This window comes from Bos taurus, chromosome 8, assembly GCF_002263795.3.
Source record: "Bos taurus isolate L1 Dominette 01449 registration number 42190680 breed Hereford chromosome 8, ARS-UCD2.0, whole genome shotgun sequence".
Classification (NCBI taxonomy): Eukaryota; Metazoa; Chordata; class Mammalia; order Artiodactyla; family Bovidae; genus Bos; species Bos taurus.
Genome location: NC_037335.1, coordinates 55,640,919 through 55,664,208, shown reverse-complemented (window position 1 = coordinate 55,664,208; position 23,290 = coordinate 55,640,919). Strand labels below are relative to the sequence as shown.

The following is a 23,290-nucleotide window of genomic DNA, read 5'->3' as shown; positions in this document are numbered from 1 at the left end:
AGTACTCTCGCCTGGAAAATCCCATGGACGGAGGAGCCTGGTGGGCTGCAGTCCATGGGGTCGCTAAGAGTCGGGCACGACTGGGTGACTTTACTTTCACTTTTCACTTTCATGCACTGGAGAAGGAAATGGCAACCCACTCCAGTGTTCTTTCTTGCCTGGAGAATCCCAGGGAAGGGGGAGCCTGATGGGCTGCCGTCTATGGGATTGCACAGAGTCGGACACGACTGAAGCGCCTTAGCAGCAGCATGGCCAACTTTATTGTTGAAATACCTCCTATGGTATAAGATTTGTATTGCAAAATTCACTTCTGGAACAGGACTGAATAACCGAAGAAAACAGTTACATTTCAAACTCTTGGAAAAATGCCTAGAGTAGTAAGTAACTACTTTGAAATCCAGAGAAGTTAAGTGACTTGCCCATTGACACACAGCTGACCTAGAGAGATCCTAATTCTACCAGTTGGCCAAAAAGTTTGTTTGGGTTTTTCCATGTTACAGAAAAGCCCAAATGAACTTTTTGGCCAACCCAATAATACAATTTCCTTCCTACTCATCCTTGATTTGTCCTCCCACTCAGTTTCACAAAGAAGGTAAGATTCTTGCCCTTAAAGAGCTGAAAATTTAGTGGGAGAAACCCACGCTCTGTTGGAGCACAGGGCATCTAGGACACTACCCACTTGAAAATATATTTTTAAAAGTGTATCTTAAGCAATTACATGTATGTTTGGAAAATGGAGTTGGATTGCAAATACATGATAGTCTGTGTCTGAAAGTAAAAGCATACAAATAGGATCTTATCTATTTTATTGATCATCAGTATACATTTCTAAAAATGTTACTGCCTTGATCATTAATAAACTTCATTGAACATACATGCAAACCTAGATGTCATTCTTCTACCTATTCCCTCATCATAAGAAAGACTCTTCTTGGTGCACTGCAGCACAAAGTCTTCGTGACACCATTGGGAAGTACACAGAGACATTCAGAATATGGGCCCCCCATAGGAAGGCTGGCCCAGGTTCTTCAACAAGTTAGTGGCACAAAAAATTTTAAAAGGAGGGAAACTCTTGCAAACCAATTATTTGAAATAATCATAGAAATCTGTTTGTAGGCTAGATATTAGAAGCTAGAAGCTATCAAGGAATTATCAAGTGATCGAGGGCATTATGGTGACCAAAAAAATGTCCATTCTTTAGAGAAAGTGTTCATTTTAAGTACTGGAGTACACAAGGGTAAAATGCATGCTGGAATCGCCTCCTTTGAGGATAGCTATGGCTATGTAAACTTGGGCAAGGCCTCAATACCTCCAAACCTTTAATCATATACAAAATAACAAACAAAGCTTTCCTCACCAACTACCTTCACGATGAAATCTGAACTATGAGCTATGCATGCTCAGAGATCAGTGGGGTTGACTGCATAAGTAGGGTTTCACATAATTTTTCAATAGGTTAGAGTGGACAGAGACCAAGTTACAGCCCTTAATGACACACCCTTTCTTAGATTACTGATGTCTAAGGGGACAGCAGGAGATAACGCAAGCCCCGCTACAGTTTAGTTTGTTGGTGGTGTTTGTTTTTTAATTATATCCTCTCTTTATAGTATTTTATGGATTTCAACTTTAGGCCTTTGTCTTCTAAAGTCTATAGGCAATTCCACCAAGCTTTCTCAGGAAGGATAAGATTACACAGGTGCATGGGGGAAGGGAAGTGAGTGTTAAAACCCCAACTGCCTGGGTTATCTACATTTTGAGAAACAAATGCTTCTAAAATTCAAATTCCAGTTTAAACAAATAAATATTGAGCCCCCTTAAAATTTAAAGAAGATTATGTTGAACAAAAACTTTATGATGTAATATTTTTGCAAGAGATGAAATGCATTCTAATTAAGAAAATTAAGAGACATTAAACTTCAGGCCTCTCCTACTGGCCCACCCTTCCTCCTCAAGTGGCTTCTTCTCTGTTTTCTCCCACAAAGGACATGCCAAGTGGTTAAACATATTAAAGGCACTCTTTTCTGATGGATATTTCTTTGCAACAGTAAAAAGAGACAGAAGGGAATAAAAACCAAGTTACACAGGTCACACAAGACCCTGGAACAGAACCTTTCACCATTAAATTTTAATGCATAAAGTGAACCAGCCAACAGAAGTAACCATTCTGTTAATTCAAGCTAAAAACCCACTTTCACCTGTAACACTCAACTAATGAGGCTAAAGGGCTTTCTTGGCCTGAATCATACACTTCAATTTGAACAAAAGAGCCTTAGTCTAATTGTCCATTGATAAACCTTTACTGACAATAGAGAATAACCAGAGACAAGAAGAAAAAAAAAAAAAAAACCAAAGTATGACGCTGGAGTCATCTACACAGAATAAATACCAAAATCTAGCGAAGACAGGAAAAAGAGGCATTGCCATAGATACAACTAATATGCAGATCATTATGAAGACCCTTAAACAAAAACAAGGAATCCATTCAGGAGCAGGTAACATAGCAAACAGACCCACAGAAAAACATTTCACTTGAAAAATATCTTTATGTAAAAATTTTTTTTAAGTGCACTATTCATACTTACTATACCAGCAAAAATTACAAAAGCTATTAAGTTCAGGATTGGCGGATTGTGTGAAAATATACTCAAATATTGCATCTGGCATTTTTAAATGTTGCAGCACTTCTGGAGGTTCATTTGGCAATGTACAAAAATCACTAAAAACGATCATACTCTGATGATGCATATGGCACTTTGGGAAAGACAATCCAATGAAATAATGAAAGTAAAAACACCACCACTTCGAGGAAAACAATGTAATTATGCTATATTTTACAATCAAAAAACTGCAAATTCCTCATGGGCCTGACTTGAGGTTACTGCATGCTGGAGAAAAAAACAAGAATACATAATATACTTAAGAAGGACTTAGGAAGTAATAAGGCCAGCACAATAATACCAACTTGGGAGAGGCCATGGAGCTAATCAATAGTTGGTGATAGTGAATTTTGCCATTTATATTCAAGTTGGTCTTGATTTTGGTGGCTATTTTTTGCTAGGAGGTATAGGCCTTTGGGGTATAATAAAATTAATTTCTCAATTTCAGATTCCTACTAAATTTTAGGGAATCTGGGCTTCACAATTCTTAATCCTTACCCTCACATCAGTCAATGAGGTGGAAACAGTGATGTGAGGAACCTAATGATATCCTCTCATGAACTGAGACCTCCAGCAGCTAGGGAGCTCCTGGAAGCAGATGGGAATGTCTGCTCTGTCACCACTGTGGGGACACCAACTTCTGCCCCTCAGCACACAGGAGGGAGGGGCGGAGGAAGATTTTATCACCTCAGAAAATATTTCATTGGTTTCACATGGATCTTTTCAAGATAAACTCCAGAAGATGCTGAAAAAGCTCCCACTCAGGAAGGAGAAGTAGGAACTTCTTTTGTGCTTTCTACCCTTCCAACTAAGAGCGTGAGTGGACCATGGTCTGTATTTCCTGCCATGTTCAGCCTCTAAATCCAGGGCTTACAATGGGCACATGAACGTGGGTACTGGATGGCCAAGTGACAAGCAGGTGCCTTGGATCCTTCCTATTAAAGCCCCAGAATACACACCATTCTGTTTCTCCTCACCAAATAAAATGATCCTTGGGTTCCTACAGTGCTTTCTCTTTTAGGTTCATATTTACATTCTCCATCCTTGTTGAAAAACGTCAGGTACAAGTCTGCAAATAACAGGCTTATGAATGAACTTGGCTACTGGAGCTATAGAAAACAAGATCAATAAAGCCAACAGTACTTGGTTTAGTAGCCACAGAACCTTCAAGAAGAGAAAAGGAAGAAAAAAAGACCAACACTTTAACAAGGGAATTTCTTTCGTTTTTACTTGCCACCTAAAGGTAAAGCACCTTAATTACCTTAATCTTTAGAGTAAGTTTAAATTTATATTTTATAAGCTATTCTGAAATCTGTCCTGTTTAATAATCTGTAACATCAAGAAAACATTTTAAAGTGTCTCTCACAATTAAACCCATCCACAACCTCATATAAATCAAAATTTTGCTACCATATCAAAATGTTACACTGGGACTATATAACATTGCCCACATCCTCATTACATGCAACACTAATTACTACCAGCAGATTCAGAATTTTCTGCACATTAGAGGCTTTTAGAGAGCTATAAAAAATTTCAGGCACCATTAATTTAAATTTGTATTGAAATTTCCTTTTGACAGATGGCCAAAAATTACTTATTATTTAGAGTACCAGAGCAGCCTGTTTGCACATTAGAAGAGGAAAGGGAAAAATTAAAAGCAAGAAGGAAATTTATGTCACGTTCATTACCTGTTAAATGTTAAGGAGCATTATCCTGCATGAATAAATTATTTCATACAAGCCTGACTCCAGCTGCAGGCAACTGGCATGCTCCGGCTGATAAAAACCATCTCCAGTCACACAGCAGACAATCATAAAAAGCCCCTCTTAACCAGGAACCACTTATGGGAGGATGAGGACGATCGATGGAACAAGCAACTAACAGCTTTTCTGAGTGTCACAGAACACATTTATAAAAATTAGTGAACTATTTCACCTAGCAAAGCCACAGGACAGCTCCAAACCTGACACAGTGCAACTTCAATTCAAAAACGGTACCCAACAAAAATATCTATTTATAGCTACCATTCCACAATAAATCAAGGCAAAATCATCCGCCTCTATTTCCTTTTGCTTCTCCCCTGGTTTCCAAGCTACACAGATACTTACTCCCAGACTCATCTTGAATGATTATATACGATTTCAAAATATACCCTACTCTGGCGTGAGGAACTATAAAATGAAACTGACGCAAAAGTGTGCACTGGAGTATAAATATTTTCAGTCTTCTGGGAGTGGGGTATGAGAGGAGGCTTCTGTTTAGCTCACTGGCCTGCCTGTGAAGGTATGTATTTATCATACGAAGGCAGGGAATGGTTATGTCACTGGCCTCAGAATAACTAGGCTGGCTTCCCAAGGGCTGCTACCAGCAAATCCTGGTCAATGCCATTTACGTACTACTTCCTAAGTACATATGTGCGGAGAACTTACTACACTCTGATTAAGAAAGCTTTTGAGTTTAGGTATTGATGCTCATACTAACAACAAAGTACACAACTGTAAATGCAAAATTAAGTAATTCAAAGTGTGCAGTTCCTATTTGTCAATGTTGACATTTCTATGGGTATGCAGATACCCTTCCAAATTACAAAGATTTTTGAAGGGTAAAATAGATATATTTTATTTTCTATCATTTAATGGCTTCGGGGAAAAACTCTACTTCCTCTTTATTATTAAAAAAAAATAAGGAATAAAGAAGCATTCAAAGTGATAGCACAGGTGGTTTCAAGGGAAGATTTTAGTTTCTGTATGCATAACTTCATTAAAAGCTCCAAGAGATGTAACTGCATATGCTCTAAAACATTCAACTACTGTAAAATACAACGAATTGACAGCATCTGTACTTGAGAACTTCCTTTGCTTTCTAATCTATACAAAATATAAATGGCATGTATAACACAATTATCCACAATACAGCAGCATATTTACATTGTGCATGATCCAAAAGTTATCAAGCAATTTCATACTTTACTCATTTCCTGCCACAGTTGCCTGTTTTTCTTGTTTCCTTACTATACAAATTCAGGTATCCTTAGCACACCTCATTATGGTATTACACAAGCACATCCAAATCATTAGGCCCTAGAATACTTTTCCTCTTTCCCTATAACTTCTCTATAAAGACACAGAGGAGGCAGGTAAGACAGATGTAAAACCCAAGGAGAATAACTTGCTATACTGGAAACCAAGATGTCATTAAACTAAGAAACAAAACAAACAAAAAACAATTCATTCTGGTGAAGAAAAATGCTCTTAAACGTTTTAATAAAGAGTTTTGTAGGCTGGAACTGTTTCCCAAAATGTGTATTTCCTTATAAATAGATTTTTTCCCCATCATTACCTATCTTACAGCCAAAGCTTAACTCAAGAAAAGCAGTTATTCTTTTTCACATGGCAAAGACATAATAAAAAGAGCAACACAAGCCAGATCTTATAATTCAATCTTGGTCTATAAATCTTGATTCTGATAGAGAAATAGGACCAATTTTTTCAAAAATCTCAAATGCACAACTGAAAGAATCTAAAAATGCAGTTCACCACTATTTGGTGAAGCCCATCAAATCATCTTGGTAAACCTCAAAGAATCCACTACTAGGTTTATTCAAATTGTTTATAGCCTGATGGCAAGTCATTCCTTCATCTGTAACTTTGAGTCCTACCTTGATGGAGTCTCTGTCTATAGGCAAAACAGCAGCAACAAGGGCAGGTCAAGAGGGGAGAAGAAGGCAAAAAAGAAAAGTACCAGTTAGTTTACATAAAATCACACACTTGTCAAATTTGATCTCTACTAAATAATAAATAACACAGATGTCAACTTTTCTGTAAAGTTAATTAATTAAAATTAATTACTACTTGACCAGATCCACAGAGCACCAAGCTACCTTTGACATAATTTCAGAAACCAAAGCTGGATATTCTTGTTATTTATACTCCTTATTGACTTTTCCATTTAAGTGTTTACAGACACACCTCAGTTCTGGACCATAGCACTAAGATAACTATATGACAAACAGTACAGAGTTTCTAACATCAGAGAAGGGACATTTATGTTTATGTGATAAAAATCATTTACCCAAGATTATAATTCATGGTAATGGCACTGAAACAAGAAGAGATATGGGGTTTTAATTATAACCACACCCTTCCGACCAAGAACCACCCATTGTAGGACTAAGTAAATTCCCACAAAGGAATGCTGGGAGAGACTTTCATTTGCTTTTGTGTCATTAAATAATAAAAGCTATTAATAAGCACCATACAAACATATAGTTAGATCACAATGTGTCTGCATTATCATCTATTTCAGTGGAGGGAAGAAACCAAACTAGAAAGAACACAACTTAAAATCATTTACATAAACAACCGTGTTGTTCTTATACACAGAAATGAGTTAATTTCATGCTTCTAAAGAGACTGGGTGAGAGAGGTAGTTAAACCAACTTCTCAATTACTAAGACTACCTAAATTATTTTCTTACCTGCAAGATTTTCACTGCATTATACAGACTGACCTGATTTAAAAATAATAATTAGGTCTGTCAAATTATGAAGTGAGCCTTTATCAGTAAAACCTTCCCCAAAATGGATTCGGTCAAAATTAGCTAATAATGCCACTCACAATTTCAAACACAGAGCACTGTGGCACTTCATTACTGATTTAGACTTGGGGATGCAGCTAAGGATCAGAGGCAATAACCAGGAAATGTGTCCCCCTATACCTTTGGGGAGCGTATTAACTCTTGCCAGTCAATAGGGGACCACTGTGCAAAGACTGCTTCCGATCATTAATTTACCTTCCAGGGGAAATCCTTTGTTTAGCCACAGGTAAAATGAAATCCAGAAACAGGCAAACAAGGACATCCAGACTGACCCTCAGCAGCAGACAGGTGATACCAGACAGACATTCTGAGAAAATCACTCACCTCTTTGGTGATCACTGTCATGATGCTTCTTCTCATCTTTAATTGGAAGGTGGGACTGGCCTCCCAGGGCACTGGAGAGGGCCAGAAGGCCGGCACTGCTACCAATGGGCGGAATGGCAGGAGGCTGAAGCCCCGAAGGGTGTGGGGTCAGAGGCACTGGCAGACCATGTCCATGTGATAGATGCTGGGCCTGGAGTTGCTGCTGCTGTGAGAAACGAGACAAAGATATTGAACTTGTTCCTTGTATCTGAGTCACCCCTCAACAACAAAAGGAGAGGAAAGTGGTGCAAGAAGACCCTGGAAAGCCCAGCACCCATGAAAGAAAAGATTTATCCTTTATAAATACATATAAAGGGTCAGACATCCCATATATATATATATATATACACACATATATTTTTTTTTAAGGGAGGGAGATGAATAATAGAGAAACGCTATATTTTTTACTTGGATTTGTTGGTTTTGCAATGCACTGTAAATAACCTAATTTTTAAATAATGAAATTATCTAGGTTACTTTTAATAGCTGAAATTAGACTTCTTCAACAAAGCGTCTGTATTTTGGTCTCCAAAAACATAGAGCCTCACTATAATACATCTCTAATCAAAACATATACGTGACTAACTGTTAAAGCAGTTATGCTGAAGGAAAAAAAGCTGAAAATTGAGAAAATTAGTGTTAAACAGTTCTCCCAGAACCGCTACACAGCATGCGGCCAGAGTTAATTTGAAAGAGAAAACCTGAATTAACAACCCAGAAAAGGAAACTGGTTGCAGCCACCGTTTTAAGCCCTTTTAAGTGTCCTCAGCGGTACTTGAGCAAATTACTAAAGAAAATCTAATGTAGCAAGGCTTGGGTCCTCCTGTAGGCTTGCTCAATAATGCTGAAATAATTGGGCACTCTGCGCACGTTTAGTGATGCTCGAATGAAAAGCTAGAGGCCTGCCCTTGTACTCTTCTCCAGCGGCCGCCTGTGTGTTGTGACAGGTTTATCTGAGTGGGACTGTGATGCATGCACCAGTAACTGTGCTGACAAGAGTTTAAAGTCATTTTTACCAGCACACACTGGCAACACATGGAGAAAGCCCTCAAGAGGCTGGAAAGGGAGTGCTTGACCTCCGCCGAAGCAAAGCAAGGATTCGGGAACCTCAGTGGGTAGCCCTCCCTGCCTCTTCCAAGGGGGAGGAGCGGGGCTCGGTTAAGTTAAGCATGTCCCTCAACAGGAGTCCCGTCAACCAAGACTCTGCTTAACAACGTTCTGTCAGAACATGTGTTGAGAAACTCTTAGACTAACTTCTGTAGTGATTACATTTTAATTAATACCTTGAGAATCACTTTTCAGGCCTATCCTATAATACCTAAACAGTCTTCTCTATAATTTTCTTTCCAAGCAGGACTGCACAAAATAGCTTTCTCAAAAATGTGTGGGGTGGCACCTTCTGCTTCCCTTCACTGGTAAGGATGATCTTAAAAGTACTTCAGCAGTTGTGACCAAAAAATATGAGCACAAAATATTTTCTAAACATATGGAAAAAAGGTCTATGAAGAAACAAGGCCTTTAGGTAAACATATGGCAAATTTATTTCAAAACCTTGTTCTACTGAAATAGCCAGAAAATTGCTCCAATTCACTTTCTTCTCTAAATCTTCTAATACTTCCTTGTGTGCACAGGATGGGCACGTAGCCACTTTCTGTCTCAGATGAAGAGTCCAGTCAGCAAGCATTTATTAAGAGCCTGCATATTGCCTAGAGAATCCCATGGACTAAGGAGCCTGGTGGGCTACAGTCCATGGGCTCACAAAGACTCGGACACGACTGAGTGACTAACACTTTCACTTTATGTCCTCTTACCACCTTTCCTAGGCTCTAAGCTTTGTGAGAATCCGCATCTGACACACACCCTAGCTAACTAGAGGTTCACATAGTATCTGAGCAATTAAAAATGTTTATTTCATTATAAAACATTAAAAACAAACAAATCCTAAGCTAAAAGCAATGTCTCAGTTGCCCAAGTGTTTCACTTTTCTTTTTGTCTCAAAGGACCAAAAATAAGCGCTTCATTTTCCCATTCAACCAGAACTTTCCAAAAGTGAAAAATATATACCCCTAGTCTGCAGCACATGCGATTCACAGTGAAGGCTCACCTGTGCTCTATTCTATCTCATAATAGCTCTAACACTGGTGGTCTGCTCTTCTCCACTGTGCCTGTCTTAGGAGAGAGGGGATCCCTTTTGCCTTCCAAGGCTCAGACTCCTCGCCTTCACCTGCCATCTCTTTTCTTCCCTCTCCCTTTGCTGCTCCATCGATTCTCCAACTCTCTGCTGCTGGTTCTGTCAATGATCTTGTTCTGCTGCTTGCAAGCATCATCTCTAGCATTTTAACACCTATCTAACACTAAAAGATCTTGAAGTAGCACTTTTTCAGGAGGGGAAAAAACACTATATTTTAATCACTTTTTGTGTTCTCCACTGCCCCAAACAAAATATCTTCCATAAAACTGGCAGTAAATAAATGTTTATTAAATTTAAATAACCTTCCTTTACTCTCTTCAGCTAGGTCTGTAAGTATATATCCTTGTCTGTGCAGAGCCAAACATCTTTAAAAACTAGTGTCAACAACCCCCTCCTGTATACACACACACACCCCTTACTGCTTAATTCCCCATAATCTGGATTTCAGGCCCATCAATCTGAAAAACTGATGACCATTCAGATAGCAATTTTTCAAGGTTTCACAGTGGCTTTTCTCTCTGACATATCTACAGCCAGAGCCAGTATATCCTCCTCATGAGACTCTCCCCTACCTGCTTTGGAAACCCAAAGTGATCACTCAGTCTCTCTTTGTTACCTCTCTGAATGCTGTGAAATTTCCTTCTAGACTTCTCCTTCTGTTCACTATAGAGTCCCAAGCCTTTTGCTGCATTCCTACGCTCCAGTACCCCGGTGTAACTCCTCCCCATACAATTCTACTTGGCAGTCCAGCATTACCTGAAAAACTTTAACAAAACCTACCCCCTAAGTAACTTTCGCTGCCTCAAGTTACCAGTCACCACTCATTTGTTTTCCTTTTGTGTTTCTATATCCATCATCCTGGAATCCTGTCAATTCTCAGTCCCACCATATCAGTTAGACCCTCAGCACCCCATACTTTGATTAGTACAAATCTGCACTAGCTCATTTCGACTGCAGTGAACCCACAATGCATCATCACTGCCAATACTTTTTTCTTAATCCATGGCCGCTCCTGTCTCTTAGAACCACCTCTTCATTACTTATCAAAGTTGTACTCAGCTATCCTGCTCAGCTCATGTTTCACCGGTTCTGCAAAGGCCTCTCCAAACACACCTTGCGTCTACTATCTCATAGGACTCCCTCTATCATCATTCACTGGCACAGGCTGCCTCATAAAGGTACTGTTACTCATCTGCTTATGGAGAAGACGACCTTGACTTGTCAACAAGATTGTGACCTTCCAGGGAGAAGACAGAAGCCTCAGGACTCTGTACCCTGGCACCTGGCTCACCACTATTTAGTCATATGGCTGCATATTTAAAGTTTTGGGTAAATTAATTTTCAACTAAATATAGAGTTCCTATATATTCTCTACGCAACTTCTACTAATGCAAAAACGTCTTACATACCTGTACACTTTATCAAAACCAAAAATAAAAAAAAATTACATACCCAGAGAACTTATCAAAACTAAAAAATTAACATTGTACATTACTATTAATCTAACACAGAATTCATTCTGATTTCTCTAGCTTTCCATTAATGTCATTTTTCTGTTCCAGAACGCCACACTGCCCTGAGGTTTTAATTTTTCACTTGTTTTTACAACAAAATTATAAAGTCTTTTCAAAGATTTCATGAATGACAACATCCAGATTATAATCGTAATGTTGAATAGATTATGCCTTGAATTTAGGAGAGAAAAAAATGAGAGGGGGCTACCCATAAACCCATTTTGTAAGTCATCCATTATACATACAAAATTTTAAACAAACAAGAACACTCAGGGCATCCTATAGAAAGGAGCTATTTTTAGCAAGTGTTTAAAATATAAAACTATAAAATAAAAATGAGGTTAAATTACCAAAAGATGGATGATAAAAATGTAAGACAGATATACTGAAATACTTTAGTAGGTTTTTAAATGTTTACATCAATAAAAGAAATCACTTTCTATATTCAGTGGTCATTTTTAAGCTTCTTTGTAAGTCTCTCCCTAGAAACTAGCCTAGCAGTAGAGTGACAGGTATAATTGATAATGATTCCCAGTTAGTCAATAAAACCAATGTATTAGTGACCATCTTTAAATAAAAACACCACTCTAATCACAAAGCAACAGGGTAAAAAAAAAATGTTTATAAGGAAAAAATAAAAAACAAACAAAAAAAGAGCAGGGAATACACTATAGTGCCACTTGAACATTAAAATAATATATACTCTATGTAACCATAACTGAAAAACACTGACAAAGATATACATATTGGAAAAATTCTTCTGGCTGTGCCTCCTTGGCCGTCACTATCTTGGGTGCCTTATTTAAAAAAGAAAACACTCTCTTATCTCAAACCACAACACAAAATAAAAATCTTTTTTTTTTCTTTTCCCTTGATAGGCCATTCAAGAGAATAAACACTAAAATGGAGTGAACGTTAAGCTTAAGCAAATAAGTACTCCATCAGGATAATTAATTTAATTGTGAAAAAGAGCCAGTAATTATTTCTGAAAATATATAGCAATGAGGTAGTAGATACAGCCTCAATTCTGTTAACAGTTTTTACTGAAGTTTCTGAAACAAAGAATTATCTCCTCACATATTCAAGTCTGGAATGAGGGCAAAAAAGAACTACTAACGGATCAAGTTCAGAGGAAATGTCTTTCTGCCAGCAAAAAAAGAAATTCTTTTTAATCAAATGTCCCCAATTCCTTGACCAATCCCTGAGCAAGAGCAGTGTGAGTGTAGAGGTTCAGTCTACACAAATCCCTGGCAACTCTAGACAACTCCAACTGGAAACCAAGCAGAGGTTTTCTTGTCCAGCACCTCTCACTCTATAATTCTATCAACAGGAAAATCCTGCAGAGATTAAAAAATAAAAAACAACAACTTTCTTAGAAGTAATGACACCCTAGTAGCAATGACCACACTTGGTGCCATATCTTGGCTTCTTTAAATAAACAAACAAACAAAAAAAGGTGAGCCTGCTCCATCCTTGCCAGAAAGTAAGATTAACAGGTATGACAAACAGGACAACGGGTCAACTCGAAGGGGTGCTCACTGGCAAAACTCGAGACAATTCAAGCATCATGAAGAATAAAAACTGTAATAGATTACAACATAATTTTAAAAACAGTTGCCAGGATTAGACTCCATGGTACCCCCAAGAAAACAGGCGTACCAGTGGGTCATGAGGCCAAGAATCAGAGAAGAGTTCTCAGGACCACAACCATGCTTCCAACCAGTTGGCCAAGTTGGGTGCACTGAACATGTGTGCCCCGACCCAACCAGAAGACCTGATTCTATGAGGAAAATAAGAAAGGGACCAGACACAGGAACTGGGCAAGAGAAGGCAACAAACTCTGAAATAAAGCGGCAAGCACAGAAAACGCCTGAGACTGGGCTGGTATCTATACTCCCTGGGTTGTGAAGATGCCCTTTAGTAGGAACCCTATCTGTGGGGGCTGAGATGAGTCTGAGAAAGGAAATCCTGGATGATATGTAAGGAGGCACCATAATGAAGGGACATCAGAGCCACTCAGCTAGAATCTTTATCATCTCTGTGAGCAAGAGCAGGTCACTTCATGACCTCAAGTTTCTTTATGTAAAATGTGGGAAAAGGTATAAAACCTACCTCTCCAAGGCTGCTGGGAAAATTTTATAAGATTGAGCATATAAAACCCTTAGCATGATGCCCAATAAATGATTGCTTCTATCATTGGAAAAAAGTATCCAAAAGTCTATATTTACACACCTACTCACTCACTCACACTGGGAAGGAGCAAGGGGGAAGGCAGGAAAGAATATTATTTTAAAAGGAAAAGAATTTAGAATTTACCACCTCATTACTCCAAATCTATTCACAGCATCAAGAAATACTAAAACCACTGGGTGAAATGTTGCTGGGGAACAGGTTATTCAGTGTCAAAGGATATCCGCACAGATGATTAGCTTCAACAATAATGTGATACAACTGGGAAATACACAACATCAGTCAGGGAGTGTTTTCACTAAAAATACTTAACCTGAATCTAGGTGGCTCAGATGGTAAAGAATCTGCCTGCAGTGCAGGAGATTCTGGTTCGACTCCTGGGTCGGGAAGATCCCATGGAGAAGAAAGTGGCAACCCACTCCAGTATTCTTGCCTAGATAGTCCCATGGACAGGAGTCTGGCAGGCAGCAGTCCATGGGATGGCAAAGAGTTGGACACAACAGAGCAACTAACACTTTCACTTTCAAACATGAGAAAACAACCGCACAAGTCCAGATTGTAGGGCATTCCATAAGACCGTCATTTTGAAGATTCCAGGTCAAAGTCATAAAGTGAAATGTTTGGGAACTGTTTCTCAGCAGCGTGAGAGAAGACTGAAGAGACAGCACAACAAAAGCACTCCTGTACGTGCAGAACAGATTGAGGGACAATTGCTGAGAAGAAAGATGTGGTATCAAGGACATTTTCTGGACAAATGTGAATATGAACTATACACTCCATAGATGGATGTCTTAACTCTATCACGCTCATGCTGGAAAACTACAGGAGATGCACACTGATGTATTACGGGGTGAATATTATCAAGTCTTCCTCTTTCAAACAATTCAGCACACACAAAATATAAGTCTTCTGTCTGCATGCATACACGTACAAAGCAAAAGTGACAAAATGTTAATTGGTGAATCTAGGTCTTGCCTGGAGAATCCCAGGGACGGGGGAGCCCGGTGGGCTGCCGTCTGTGGGGTCGCAGAGTCGGACACAACTGAAGCGACTTAGCAGCAGCAGCAGGTCTAGGTGATGAGTTGTTGCTGTTGTTTAGTTGCTAAGTTATATCTGACTCTTTTGCAACCCTATCAACTGTAGCTTCTCTGTCCATGGGATTTCCCAGGCAAGAATACTAGAGTGGGTTGCCACTTTCTTCTCCAGGGAATCTTCCTGATCTAGGGATCAAACCCACATCTCCTGCACTACAGGCGAATTCTTTATCACTGAGTCACCTGGGAAGCCCAGGTGATGAGTACACTTTGTTTTACGGTTCTTTCCACTCCCCTGTAGTTGTAGAGGTGGGGAAAACAGGATGCACCCTTCTAGCCAGAAAACTGGGAGTTCCTGCTCTGAACAAATCTCTCTAGCAAAAGCTAGAATATAAAAAAGAACAAAGGAAGGAAATTTACAATCTAAGCTTATTCCTTCTTGATGATTTAAAACATGAGATTTACTGCAGGGGAAAGATGGGCATTTACAGTAACCTAAGAAAGATTATCACTGCAAGGCTAAGTTTCTCACACCAAAACCACAGATCTCTCTTGTCCTCAAAATCTCTGAATGACCTTTAAGGGGAAAACAGGTAACAAGTAAAGAAGAAAATTCCATGAGTCCTGTTCCAAGGATTCTACTGTCTTAACTTGCAGTTTTAACTCAACAAAGTAATAACAGTGAGAAAAGGAAAGGAAAAAAAACTTGAATTGTTATATTAACTTCCCCATTAGAAATCCTATTAGAATTTTTTTTTTTCTGAATTGATCCACAGTTTACTAGGAAAAGTATTTCTAAGCAAATCAATAATTGAAATAAAATTTCCTGGAGGTTTTTGTTTATAAACTACTTAAAGAAGTTTTTGAAGAGATTTTATATATGCACAATGGAATATTACTCAGCTATTAAGAAGAATGCATTTAACGAATCAGTGCCAATGAGGTGGATGAAACTGGAGCCTATTATACACAGAAAAGTCAGAAAGAAAAACACCAATACAGTATATTAACGCATATATATGGAATTTAGAAAGATGGTAATGATGACCCTATATGCGAGACAGCAAAAGAGACACAGATATAAAGAACAGACTTTTGGACTCTGGGAGAAGGTGAGTGGGATGATTTGAGAGAATAGCACTGAAACATATGTATATTACCATATGTGAAACAGACCACCAGTCCAGATTCGATGCATGAGACAGGGCGCTCAGGACCAGTGCACTGAGATGACCCTGAGGGATGGGATGGGGAGGGAGGTGGGAGCGGGGTGCAGGATGGGGGACACATATACACCCATGGCTGATTCATGTCAATGTATGGCAAAAACCACTACAATACTGTAATTAGCCTCCAATTAAAATAAATTTTTTAAAAAAGAATTTTTTGAAAAGATTTTAATACATTATCTTACTTAAACCAATGCTTCCATTTTGTGTTGGAATCAAGCCAAGGGATCCTGCTTAGACAAGTTTTCTTTGTTACTTTACAGTATTTTTTAAAAGTAAAGTTGTATCTGAAAAGCCTATCTACTTTAGATTTTTCAGTAACCCTGAAGTTGCCCTTAGAACTTCAGATGACAGATTAGTTGCTTTCCAACATTTCTGACCACAACTAGTGTGTGTGCATGCTGTACATCTGCACAGAATACACAAGAAAATGAAACAACAGTTTAACAAATGCCAAATACTATGTGTGGCACACTTCTGTATTTTCTATTCGCTTCTTTTTCTAAATAAAAAATGTTCACTACTGATTTCACTACTTAGTCAATCTAGGAACTGTAATTTGAACAACACTGAACCAGGCTGTGATGCTGAGATTTACCATAAGAAACATATATTTGGTCTTAGTTACACTTCCAGACACAGAGCTCCAAAAATCCTTGGGATTTACAAAGCAAAGAGAGCAATAAAAGGTGCTTTTTGTTAGGTTAATGAGGTGACTTCTGGAGGGCTCTTAGGGGTGGGAGCTGGTTGCTAAGGGAACCAGCCACTTAACTGAAGGTTGGACCTTTCAGTCTCAGCCACCAGACCTTCAAGGAGAGAGGGGAGAGTAGCTGGAACTGAAGTTAGTCACCAGTGCACTGCCACTGATTTGGGCCAACTATGCATATGTAATGAAACCTCCAGAACAACCAAAGGACAAGGTTTGGAAAGCTACCAGTCTGGTGAAACACTGGGAGATGTGGGGAAGAGCAGAGCACTTGGAAAGTGCGTGGAGGCTCTGCGCCCCTCCCCCATGTCTTGCTCTGTGCATCTCTTCCATGTGACTGTTCCTCAGTTACATCCTTTTATTAAAAAATGGGTGATTTGGTATGTTAGGGCTTCCCAGGGGGCACAGTGGTAAAGAATCTGCCTGCAGGAGATCCAAAAGATACAGGTTTAATCCCCGGGTTGGGAAGATCCCCAGGAGAAGGAAATGACAACTGATTCCAGTATTCTTACCTAGAAAACTCCATGGATAGAGAACCCTGGAGGGCTACACTCCAGGGGGTCGAAAAGAGTCAGACTTAACTGAGCAACTGAGTACACACACAATTTGGTAAGTTAAACGTTTCTCCGAGTTCTGTGAGCTGCTGTGGCTAATTAATTAAACTAAATGAGGAGATTGTTAAAAACACAGAATAATCTAGATTTAGGGCTGGTGTCTAAGGTGTAGGGAGTAGGGGCATTCTTGTGCGGCTGGCCCTTAGCCTGTGGGGTGTGATGCTATCTCCAGATGAACTGTACGACACACCCAGCTGGTGAACTGCTTGGCCATCTGACAAACTAAACCACACTGAAACTGGGTGCAGAATTCTACAGGCCAATACCTGCACATGTGGGCCTAATTGTAGAGTACAGAACACAAGTCCTCACCATCCAGCCCAGTGAAGTACCTGCTGCCCCAACAGGGCCTTCCCTCGCTAGGGAGTTCTTAACATAATTGCTAAGTAACGGTTCATTCGTAAGAATTAGAAACAGCCCCTTTGAGGAAGTGACCTTAGAACTAAGACTTGAAGGATGAGAACGAGAGCATCTTGCAGAGAGCGGAGAGAAGAGAATCTGAGATGAGAGGAAACAGCTGCCAAGGTCCAGAACTGGAAAGAAGCCTGTGGTGACAAAGGAAGAAAAGGAAGTCTGGTGGGAACCCAGTGAGCAAGGAGGAAGTGGGGCTGGATGCAACATTATGGGAATCAGATAATAGACACAAAGGGCTTCACACTTTCACTTAAGAATAATGAGAGCTTTAAGCAGTAATGAGTCTGTTTTGTAAAGTTTGAACTTTTAGCTTGTCCATAACTGGTATAAGGTGGATAACTGTATGTGTTAACCTCTTAAACCTAGATAACTGTATGGTTAGCCTCATCTCACTTTCTGGCTTATATTTTCATTTTCTTTAAGACATCTTCTGATGAATAGATACTTTAACTGAGTAATATCTTTTCCTTATGGTTTGAGCTTTCTGTGACCTATTAAGAAATCCTTCTCTATCCCAAGATAAAAAGTCTTCTTGGGTGTTTTAAAGTTCTGTCTTTTTATATTTTTCAGGTAGACTTCTGCATATAATGAAACAGGTGGATCCAATTTCATTTTTTCCCCCACAAAAATAACCAATTAACCCCCTAGTGTCCATCTTTTTCCCTATTGATCTGCCTGCCTGTCTGGCATATATAATTGGAACAATTTCTGAGTACTTTACTCTGCTTCATTGGTCTATATTAAGACATAGAAAAACTTCTATTTCTGCGTTTTGACTGTGCCAAAGCCTTTGACTGCATGGATCACAATAAACTGTGGAAAATTCTGAAAGAGATGGGAATACCAAACAACCTGACCTGCCTCTTGAGAAATCTGTATGCAGGTCAGGAAGCAACAGTTAGAACTGGACATGGAACAACAGACTGGTTCCAAACAGAAAAAGGAGTATGTCAAGGCTGTATATTGTCACCCAGTATTATTTAACTTATATGCAGAGTACATCATGAGAAACGCTGGGCTGGAAGAAGCACAAGCTGGAATCAAGATTGCCGGGAGAAATATCAATAACCTCAAATATGCAGGTGACACCACCCTTATGGCAGAAAGTGAAGAAGAACTGAAGAGTCTTGTGATGAAAGTGAAAGAGGAGAGTGAAAAAGTTGGCTTAAAACTCAACATTCAGAAAATTAAGATCATGGCATCCAGTCCCATGACTTCATGGGAAATAGATGGGGAAACAATGGAAATAGTGACAGACTTTATTTTCTTGGGCTCCAAAATCACTGAAGATGGTGACTGTAGCCATGAAATTAAAAGACACTTACTCCTTGGAAGGAAAGTTATGACCAACCTAGACAGCATATTAAAAAGCAGAGACATTACTTTGCCAACAAAGGTCCATCTAGTCAAGGCTATGGTTTTTCAAGTAGTCATGTATGGATGTGAGAGTTGGATTATAAAGAAAGCTGAGTGCCGAAGAATTGATGCTTTTGAACATGGTGTTGGAGAAGCCTTTTGAGAGTCCCTTGAACTGCAAGGAGATCCAACAAGTCCTTCCTAAAGGAGATCAATCCTGAGTGTTCACTAGTGATGCTGAAGCTGAAACTCCAATACTTTGGCCACCTAATGCGAAGAACTGCCTCACCTGAAAAGACCCTGATGCTGGGAAAGATTGAAGGTGGGAGGACAAGGGGACGAAAGAGGATGAGAGGGTTGGATGGCATCACGGATTTAATGGACATGAGTCTGGGTGGACTCCGGGAGTTGGTAATGGACAGGGAAGCCTGGGGTGCTGCAGTCCATGGGGTTGCAAAGAGTCAGACACAACTGAGTGACTAAACTGAACTGAATAGGCATTCTGAGCTAGAGTATTATATAACCTAAACATTCATAATGGTATGTGGAGACTAGGTCTGACAGTGGCCAGGATATAAGGAGAGATCAGCAAGAAGGTAATAAAGGGATTCAAACCAAAAAATGATGATGATTTGGATTAGGGTTGTAGCAGTACAAGTGGCAAAGAGAAGAAGGACTTAAGATCTATTCTGGAGATGGCACTAAAAGACACGGTTATGGAAGGAGAAGGCCTCCCTGGTGGCTCAACTGGTAAAGAACCGACCTGGCCATGCAGGACATGCCAAGAGACGCAGGTTCGATCCCTGGGTCAGGCAACCCACTCCAGTTATTTTTGCCTAGAAAATTCCTTGGACAGAGTAGCCTGGCAGACTACAGTCCATGGGGTTGCAAAGAGTCAGACATGACTGATCAAGCATGCACAAACACACGGAAAGAGAAGGGGAAGAGAAATTCAAGATACCTTGCAAAGATATGCAGAGAATGCTCAGTTGTGTACGGCTCTTTGCAACCCCATGGACCCACCAGGCTCCGCTCTCCAGGAATTTTTCAGGCAAAAATATTAGAGTGGGCTGCCATTTCCTACTCCAGGGAATCTTCCTGACCCAGGTATCGAACCAGCGTCTTTTGTTGTCTCCGGCACTGGCAGGCAGATTCTTTACCACTGTGCCACCTGGGCTTCCAAAGCAAAGACAGGCCCCAAGCAACTGGGTAGATGGTTGTACTATTTATTCACATGGGTCAGAAGAGAGGAGAAATGAGCCTGTAAGTACAATCTTTGTAATTTTTAATTAATATCTTTATAGAGTAGTTTTAGGTTCACAGTTATAGCTTTTTTAAGATTAGAAAAGTTTTATGTATAATGTGAAAAAGCAGAATGGAAAGAAACTTAAAGTAGCATATAATCATACCACCCAAAGGAAACTATAATGTTAACGAGTCCATCTAGCATTTTTTCAATGCATATATAAGCATTTTAAACAAAAATATCATGCTACCTATAATTTAAAATGATTATTTTCCTACTCAGTGTATCAGAGAACATTTTCCCAAGCCTCTAAATAATGCTTTGACTACATCACTTGTAATGGCTGTATAGTACATGCCATTGTATAGGTATTAGAGTTCATTTAAGTGGTCCCCCAACTGGTTAAAGGTTAGGCTGCCAATTCTGTCTGATATGTATGGAGAGTCACCATGGTTCAACAGTATATCAGTTAAGACAGTTCCTCTGCAAATTATAGACCACCCAGATAAAAGTGACCTAATAATAGGGGTTTTTATTTCTCACATAACAAGTTTAGGGTTGGCTGAATGATAGCAATATCAAGGCTCTGGGTCAACATCTCTGGTTTTCCTGATCCCTCTCACATGCCATTTCCCCCAAAATGGCTGCTGCAGCACTGAACATTAACTGGCCCTTTCACAACCAAGGTAAAGCAGAGAAAAAGGGCAATTTTCTCTTTATGGGTCTTTCTGTTGACGAGGGGGGGAAAAAAAAAGGCATCTCTTTACATCTCATTGCCTTGGACAGGGTTAATGCCCCACAGCTCATCTGTGAGGAAGGCTGGATGGAGCACCTGGATGTTTTAGCTTCCAAGAGTAGGAGGCAGGTTCAGCCTGAAGAAACAACCAAAAAAGTTGCCTTGACATTATCTTTGCTTGTAGACCATTTGAGGATACAAGCTTGAAAGAAACCTCAAAACAACGTTTGAGTTTTCAATCCAGGTAGACAGCAGCCTGAATTGTACTCCTGCCCTCAATAGTTTCTTTTCTCAGGTATTAACTGTGTCCATAAATTGCTTTGGGTCAACCTAGAGCAACATCTGGGGAAATAAAAAAAATATATACACATGACTGCCACTTTGCTATGGGATCACAATGGCCCTGGCCCTGTCAGTCACAGAAGACAACCTGGGCACTGAGATAAACTCTCCCCCCTTTACTTGAATCTGTCAAGGGAAAAAAATCCAGGAGACTCACAAAACAGAATAGCCACGGAGCTGCCTTAAAAAGGATGAAAAAAAGTGCCATTAAGTTTTACTTAAAAGCTTTAGGGGATAGGATTAGCTCTAGGCCTTGCTTATTAGATCAACAGCATCATTTAAGTTTGCAATATTACTAGATCTAGTGAAGCAGTTTTTCCCAAGTAGGATGGATAAAATTTTTCTCAAGACGGAGAAATGAGAGAAAAAGTACACAGTTTCTCATAAAGGAATGAGAAAATTTCAAAAATAGGAGTCCCCCAACTCTCCCAGCAAACTCTAAACATTCTAAGTTACTTATATCCCCCTTACTGGCTTCCCAGGTATCTCAAATGGTAAAGAAATCTGCCTGCAAAGTGGGAGACCTGGGTTCAATACCTGGGTCAGGAAGATCCACTGGAGAAGGGCATGGAAACCCACTCTGGTATTCTTGCCTGGAGAATCCAGAGACAGAGGAGTCTGGTGGGCTACAGTCCATGGGGTCACAAAGAGTCAGACTAAGGGACCAACACACACACACTACTGGCCCAGCCCTCTGCTATGGTCCTCCAGAAGTTATCCCCCTCCCTCACCCACTACTTCCTCTAATGAGCTACTTGTAAGGCTTTTGCTTTCACTGGTTAACTGCTATCCTAATTGGTATCCCCATGTGCTTGATTTATAACTTTGCATAAACATGATTTACCAGTCTATGGATCTAGCCATCCCATGAAATCACAAGCACAGGGATCAAGAGGCAGGGACCAGTTCTTAATCATCATTGAGCCTCAGAACTTTAAAAGATGCCTGTATGAACAGGAGACTAATAAAGTAGTCTCAAAGATTTACATGCCTGCATTTTCTTTTGATATAGTTATGTGAAGGTAGCTGCTGGCTCCAGATAATCCCTCCTAATAAAAAAAAAAAATCCCAAGCAGTCATTATCATTAGTTATTCAAGATTAAGTGTTTAATGTGGTTAACTTATTTTCCACAATACCTATGACAATATCAACACAATGCAGGGTTTTTGTTTTTTTTTTACCCACCAATAGTTTAAGAAACTCACTCATCCCCTGGGCACTATTTAGAAACAAATTCAGTGTAACTTCTGATTTACAAGTTTCTGAACAATTATGCAGCAATGTCTCCTTATGATGCTCTAGACAACTGCCTTCTGTCTACACTCTTGCCAAAAAAGTACAGTACTGTATCAGGCTCTTGTGCAGTTTTTGATTCTTGCTAAGGCATAGGCTCAAACATTTTTTGTGTCCTTAAAGACTTTTTGTGAACCTAAGACAAAAATTTCTTCTCTGGACAATGTACGTCTTTCACAACCCCCAACACACAATTTTGCCAGTGCTTCAGGGAGCTAATGGAAAGCTTGATAGCCAAGCATGAAATCCAAGATGCAAAGACCCAGGTTAAAAATACTTGTCTTGGTAGTGGTGTTTATGAAAACTTTTATTCTTATATATGACACTAAGTTACAACACCCGATGTTGTAGATGTCGTAGATAAGCTGACCACCTGATGTGAAGAGCTGACTCATTTGAAAAGACCCCAATGCTGGGAAAGATTGAGGGCGGGAGGACAAGAGGATGACAGAGGATGAGATGGTTGGATGGCATCACCAACTCAATGGACATGAGTTTGTGTAAACTCCAGGAGTTGGTGATGGACAGGGAGGCCTGGCGTGCTGAAGTTCATGGGGTCGCAAAGAGTCGGGACACGACTGAGCGACTGAACTGAAACTGAAGTTACAACAGACATGAAGAAACATAGTATGAGTCAGGAGTATTCAACCAATATGTGGAACTACACACACTTCAACTTAGCCTAACCAATCAGTATGGATATCAGGCACACCAGATTTCACTTTCCTCATTGAGGTCTGGACACTAAACACTGGACAATACTATACTGGATCTCAAGATAAAGAGCCTATTGATCCCAGAGTCA

At 39.7% G+C, this 23,290-nt stretch overlaps 1 protein-coding gene across 14 annotated transcripts in view; it reads right to left on the bottom strand.

The window, feature by feature from the left end:
- The window catches only part of TLE4 (TLE family member 4, transcriptional corepressor), a 154,866-nt gene that overhangs the window by 66,955 nt on the left and 64,621 nt on the right, over nucleotides 1-23,290 (bottom strand). For 7 of the 14 annotated variants that reach the window (XM_024995558.2, XM_024995563.2, XM_024995560.2 and 4 more), the window contains 2 exons: nucleotides 7,581-7,782; nucleotides 6,319-6,335 (listed from right to left, as the gene is read on the bottom strand). In XM_024995558.2, the coding sequence (XP_024851326.1) occupies nucleotides 6,319-6,335; nucleotides 7,581-7,782 (219 nt within the window). 14 annotated transcript variants of the gene reach the window in all.